Source organism: Phoca vitulina, unplaced genomic scaffold, assembly GCF_004348235.1.
Source record: "Phoca vitulina isolate PV1807 unplaced genomic scaffold, GSC_HSeal_1.0 scaffold16, whole genome shotgun sequence".
In the NCBI taxonomy this organism is placed as follows: Eukaryota; Metazoa; Chordata; class Mammalia; order Carnivora; family Phocidae; genus Phoca; species Phoca vitulina.
In genome coordinates, this window is record NW_022589719.1 from 32,657,548 (window position 1) to 32,664,094 (window position 6,547).

The 6,547-nt window shown below is 52.7% G+C and overlaps 1 protein-coding gene across 2 annotated transcripts in view; it reads right to left on the reverse strand.

Annotated features, from left to right (window-relative positions):
• The window catches only part of SPTBN2 (spectrin beta, non-erythrocytic 2), a 38,363-nt gene that overhangs the window by 30,474 nt on the left and 1,342 nt on the right, over positions 1–6,547 (reverse strand). Inside the window, exons 1-2 of one of the 2 annotated variants that reach the window (XM_032414471.1) lie at positions 6,344–6,423; positions 249–427 (exon numbers count right to left, since the gene is read on the reverse strand). In XM_032414471.1, coding sequence (XP_032270362.1) covers positions 249–405 — 157 coding nt within the window. In that variant the 5' untranslated portion in view covers positions 406–427; positions 6,344–6,423. Of the gene's footprint in view, positions 1–248; positions 428–6,343; positions 6,424–6,547 lie in introns of those variants that run through there. The other variant, XM_032414470.1, reaches the window with a different exon arrangement.

A 6,547-nucleotide genomic window follows, 5' to 3' on the forward strand; every position in this document is an offset into this window, starting at 1 on the left:
GGACCATGACTCAGGGACAGAGGGGAACAGAGCTGAGTCCTGTGCTTGGGGGAAGGGAAGCTGGAGAACATTCTGGATTGTATGAAGTTTGTTCTTGGCACTGCAGTTGGGGACCAGGAGCTTGATGGGGTAATCTGGATTAGCTGGCAGCTTAGAAAGAAAGCTGGTCTTCCCACGAAGTTGGAGGACTCTCCCCGACAAACTTCTCTCCCTCCTCAGCATCTCCCCTGGCCCTCCCCTGACCTCACCTGCCAGGGCCTTAATTCGAGACCTCTCAAAGAGGCGGGCTGAGCTGCTGTCATTGTCCCAGTCCGAGTCGGGCAGGTCCCAGCGGTTGTTGATGTCACTGTACTGGCCCTGGATCTCCAAGCTGTCGAAGTCTGTGGGTGACAGGGTGCTGCTCATGGTGGTAGGTGGCCTCCTCCTCCTGCAAGGGGGAACGTGGCTGGTGAGGGGCATCTCAGGACCATTGAGCCCACTACTTACCATGTCCTTCTCTCCTCTTGCCTTAGATCTGCTTCACTCTCCTGAGGGCCAAAGGCTGTGGTTGGTTTCTCAGTCAACAGAGATCAGCCCCTAGTGGGAGAGGGGAAGCTGTGGTGGGGAAGCAGAGGGACAGGAACCCAAGAGATGAACAAGGAGTGAGACAGGAAGGCAGGAATGTCTCAGAGTGTTGTGGCAGAGAGGAAGGGCTCCAGGGGGGACAGTGGGCAAAGCTGGGGGCTGAAAATGGTGATGGCTAACAGCATGGCTCGGGAGGGCAGTGTGCAAACCAGGGTAACGCAGGAAGCAGACGTGGGACCCCATGGGCAATAATGAGTATAAACTGGAGTGCTTTCATTTCCTGGTTCCACAAACTGTTCTGAGCTCCCACTCCACACAAGACAACCTCCTATACCCAGTAGGTGATTTGAGATGAAAAGACCCTAATCCTGCTCTCCAGCTGAGATACATTTATGATACACCAGGAAGCCTGTGATGTGCTCTTAGGTGAGTATAGACAAAGTGCCCAGGAGTTCAGAGGAGGACACAGTATGGTTCTCTCCCCCTTTGTTTCCTTTTGTTTGTTACAGGGAATACCTAATAGGTGCTGGATAAATGTCAGCTGTGATACGTGGCCCTGCTATGTACGTGCATCACCTCATCACAACCCCTATGGGGCAAGGGTTCATTGTCATCCCCATTCATAGAGGAGGAAGCCGCACCATGAAAGTTAAGTCATGGTTCAAGGTCATGTGGCTGGAAGGAGCAGAGCTGGGTTTTGAAGAGAGGTTCTTTCTGACTTTGGGGAACAAGCTCTTAATCACAGCATTTACATGTTCCTCGAAAATCCTGGAGCCCTTCAGAGCTCCCTGGGAGAGATCAGCACCCGTGGCTCCCTTCTAGGGTCCAGGCTAGGGAAATTAGGACCACATATGCTTGCCAGCACTACTCAGGACTCTACGTTATGCACTCTGTCCTTCTCAAAACTAACAGATGAGCTTCAGATGAGCTGCTAGGGATTAAAAAAACCCTCTACTGTCTAATTTCTTGTGTAATTCAGCATTCAACAGCCATTCAAGGGAACGGAGGGTGCTGGGTCTGCAACTTTATTAGAACCCCAATTCTGCATTTCTCGTTTTCCTGGTACCTCTCAAACACAAAAACATTTTAACCCTTAGCACTACTTCCTAGGGTGGAGGCTATGATCTTGGCAGTCTCTGGTTCTGGAAAGGTAGACAAGAGAAACTCGCGTGTGGTTCAGGGAAAGAAGAAGGGATGGGTGGTGAGTTGTGGGTGGGTAGGGAGGTGTATTCCCCTGGGCACACAAAAGCAGAACTTGGCTTCTGTCATTAACTGGTTCCATGAAGCCGAACCTGAACCTGACCCACAGGAAGCCAGGATTGTTTGCACCTCCCCTTTCTCTCAAAGAGAAATCAGGCACAGGGATTTCCCTGGGAGTAGCATTCATGAGGTGTGAGGGAGCTAAGGTCTAAGGTTCCTAGACTGGGTTTTGCATTCCCTGTAAAAGGAAAGAGAGCTTAATTTCCACTAGCCTGGGACACTTTCTCCTTTAAAATCCATCATTTCTCTTAATCCCCAACAGATTCTTTGTATTTGCTCTGTAAATATTTATATAAAAATAAATTATAGGGCGGAATTGAGCCACCCTGAGCAAAGAGTGCTGTGGGCAAGGTGTGACCTGAGCTAGAGTCACCTAATACTGGCAGGCACTGAACAGGGAAGCAGCCCAAGCCCCAAGACCGGTACCAATCCCGTTTCTCTCAGCCCTACAGATCCAGGCTTCCTCGCCAGTAGCCATGCTCTCTCGCACTTAGCTCTGGGGTTGACATTTCCAGCACTCACACTCTCTCTACATAGACCTCCCCACAAAAACTCCTACATACGATACCCTCAAGCCTTCTGTTTCCATAACTCCTTTTCCTTTCATTAGGAGTCGCAGACCTACTAAAGCCAGACCCCAGGCCTATGGCCAATAAACTGCTTAAAAATAACTGATTTTGGGGGTGCTTGTCTGGCTCAGTCAGAAGAGTGTGTGACTCTTGATCTCGGGGTCATGAGTTCGAGCCCCACGTTGAGTATAGAGATTACTTAAACAAATAAAACTAAAGAAAACAAAAACAAACAAACAAAAAGACCCAACTGATTTTGGATTCCCTTAGGTGGGCCTGCACTTTCCAGTTCTCCACAGACCCCACCATTCCCTTTTGTCTCCTTCCCAGCCATGTCACGTATTTTTGTTAACTGCCGGGGCCCTGAAGACCTCTGAGGTTTTCAAATCCTCCTTTATATCTTAGTACTCCACAAAGAGCAGACACTTAAAGAGGCAGACTGTCTTACTCTGTCTCCAAACCACTGTGTGTCCTTGGGACCCCATAAACGGCACAACACCTAAACATGTATTATTCTGGCTTCCTTTCAGTGATCCAACCTGGTCCTCCCCTACTGGGACCCAGGCCTGGGATCCAGACCTCCCAATGAGGTCTGGCTGTTAGAGCGTCTCCATGGAATCCTATAATTTGGGGGAGAAAGTATAGAGTTGGAATCTCCCCTCCTCCCAAATAAAAATGCAGCCACTTAAATGCTCCTTTGGCCAAATCAAATTTTGACACACATGCTTTGTGTCCAGAGTTCCCAGGGATGCCATCATATAGATAAGGAACCAAGATGGCACTGGTGTCCTTAGATCATGGATCTCTATAGGGCCACATGTTGGGACTCCAAGGAGTTTGTTCCCATGGACTTGCATGTGAACGGTGCTCTCTGGTGGTGTTCAGTGCCATGGTTCTGAGGGTCTCTTAGTTTTGGTTTACAAGCATTTGGGCTCTGCAGTCCGTGGCCTTTTGGACAATACTCTGTGTTTTCTGTTCCTGCTGCCATCTCTAGATTCCTATAGTTCTCTATGGAGTTTCTTTACATAGATCCGGCTCTGGGTTCCTTCACTGAGTATATCATTCCTCACCTATGATCTGGGTCTCCATACTCACATTTCCTTAGTCTGCCTGTCCAGCAGCCTCATGACCCCTTGTCTCTCTGTACGCTGGAGAATCCTCAACCTTATTCTCCCCGTGGATTCCCAAACTCTGGCAAGAGGACGGCACAGCCGCTAATCCAGATTACAGTTTCACCGGCACCTTATTCTTAGCCACTGACCTCGAGGCCAGGCCCAAGTAGCTTACGTTTTCACGCTAGAATAAAGCCAACTCCCACCAGCTGCAAGCCTGGGGGTCCTGCTCGATTCTCCACCCGCGTGCTGCTGGATGCAGACTCTGTTCAGCCTGGGGGGGGGGATCCTCAAGGGCAGGTGCCCCACTGCCCCTTTCCTCCTGTTTTAGCTGGCAGGCAGGCTAGAAATCTTATCCCCCAGCTAGAGCCTGTCTTGTACCCTAATTCCTCCTCTGGCCACATCCTGCTCCTGATGAATTCTTTACCTCCCTCAGAGAGAGTTGACTGTTCCCTCCCTCTGCGCTCCCACAGCACTTCCGATAGCGGCTATTATTGCCCCCATCACATTGTATTACATTTAGTTGTTTATGTGTCTCTCTGCTTGCTCCATTGTTAACCCATTGAGGACAAGGGCTGTGTCTTACTCAAGTTTGTCTTTTCCAAGCCCGGTACAATAGGTATTCGGTAAAGAAATAGTGAAGGACTTGACCATAATTCTTTTTTCCTGTTTCTTTTTTTTTGCCAGCAAATTACTGTCTTTCTTAGAGCTGGAGAAAAACGCAAGGAAAGAATAAAAACGGGATTGGAGAAGACACTCTGTTGGAGCACTCTCAGGGTTAAACTCTACAGTTCAGGATCAGGGATTCTCAAACTTGCATGAATTACAATGACCTGGAAGGCTATTAAAACACAGACCACTGGGCCCTGCTCCCCGCACCACCCCCCTGCCCCAGGGTTTCTGATTCAGTAGATCTGGGGTGGAGCCCAGAAATTTGCATTTCTAACTTGTTCCCAGAGGATACTAAAGTACTGGTTTGGGGATGACACTTTGAGGGCACTGTTGTCCAAAGATAGAGGAGCGGTAGAATTGGTTAGAGGGGCTATGAGGCCTGAAGAGACATGAAGTTTTGGGGGTGAGTGTGACCCGAGGTTAGCTTCTGGGTGGGTTCAGGCTCTATCCAATGCTAAATTCAAAATATAACTTCTCTGAGAAACCGCAAGACCCACAAAGAGCCAGAAGCCTCAGGCGATGAGAGAGGAAATGAAGATGGAGTGGACTCTAGATCTAATGAGACAAATAGAGCTGATGCCCTGACACAGGTGAATCACAGATGTGCGGAAGGACGATGATATGGCTGGAGATACTATGGGGGGGGGGGGTGGTAGAGTTGAACAAATGACAGCAGGATGAATAATAGATGAGAAGAAATGGGGACCTTGGCCAAGTAAAAATCTTATTTGACTCAAAGTATAAGTGGGGTGGCAGAGACATAAAAGGAGAAAGGGATCACAAATAAACTCAGGGCTCCTAGGAGGGCAAAAGAAAGATGCACTCAGGGCAATCAGAGACCCTTGTGGAGAAACAAACCCTAAACCATTTCCCTCAATGCTGTATTCCTGGTGAAAAGCAGGCACTCTCCTCCGTGGAACTTAAGGACCGGGCTGAAGAGTGGCACTGAATTTTTGTTTGATCTTCTTTGGAATCCTCCACTCAGGGCACAATTATTCAGACTAATTTTCACTCCCTTGCTATGCCCCTCCCCCAAGCCTGTACCGGCTGGTTTACATCAGTTTCTCCAAGGGACAAATCTAAGATCCATATTAACTTTTCCCTCTCTAAACCTTTCCTCTTCTGAATTGGCCAGGAGGTTGGTCCAGCACCCGACACCAAGACACATATTTGGAACTCACTCTGGCCCTTTCACCTTCAAGGAGAACTGGTTTGTGAATACCCTGCCCATGCCTGCCTGAACCGACCGGCTCCCCAGAGCTAGAATTGTGGTCGCTCCAGGGAGAGGGAGAGGAGGAGGGCGGCTGAGAGGCAACCCACGGAGACAGCATGCAGCAGGTTAGGAAAGGGACAAACCCGCAGCGCAGCCGAGCATGCATGCAACGCCATGGGGTCAATGGGGTAAAGTCGTCCCGCGCCAGAGTGGACAGTAAATGCCCACCGTGGTGCTGGAGTTGGAACACCCCAGCGAGGAGGCCTTGCCCGGTAGTTCTGTGCGGGGCGGACTCTAAGCCATCTGGACGTCCCGGCCACAGAAACACCTTACGCCGCTCCTTCCCCACCGCCCGAAGGGGCTTCATTCTCCCTCTGCCAATGTTCTGGTCACCACAGCCAGCCGTGTCCCCTCTCACACACACTGTGAGAAAGCATAAAGGAGAGCATGGAGCTAGCTACCAAAGAGGCGAGGAGGAGCCCCCTCGGCTCCAGAGGGAAGCTCCCAACAAGCTCCCGAGCGGCGGCCGGGCGCGTCTGCAGCACCTGGATCCGCGCCGGCCGGTCGGCGGAGGAGCCGCGGCGACCGGAACAGCCGGCGCTGTCAGACACGCTCGGAGCACAGCCGACCCGATCCCTCAACGCGTTTGTCAGCCCCAACTCTTGCAAGACTCTTCTTTCTCTCCGCTCCGGAAAGGCCCGCGTTCCCCACGCCTCGACCCTCACCCCGGTACCTGGGTGGCCAGCACATGACTCTCCATCCTGTCCCCGGGACCGGCGGGAGCGAGGGCCAGGCGCCGCATCCTCTCTCCCGGGCTCCCCCGGCCGGCCGGCCCCGGCCCCGGCCCCGACCCCGACCCCCGACCCCGACCCCAACCCCGCCGCCCGCACGCGGCCGCACAAAGCGCGTCGCCCCGCCGCCGGGACAAAGCGGGCCCGGGCGCCGGCACCTACCTCGGTGCGGAGCGCCGGCCGGGCAGGCGGGAGTGCGGCGGGCGGGGGCGCACCGGTCGTCGCCGCGCCCGCAGCCCGGCCGCGAGGGGCGGTTGCGGGCGGCGGCGGGTGGCCGGGCGGCGGCGGGGCGCACGGCGAGCGGCGGCGGGCGTTGTCACGGGGACAGGATGGAGAGTCATGTGCTGGCCACCCAGGTACCGGGGT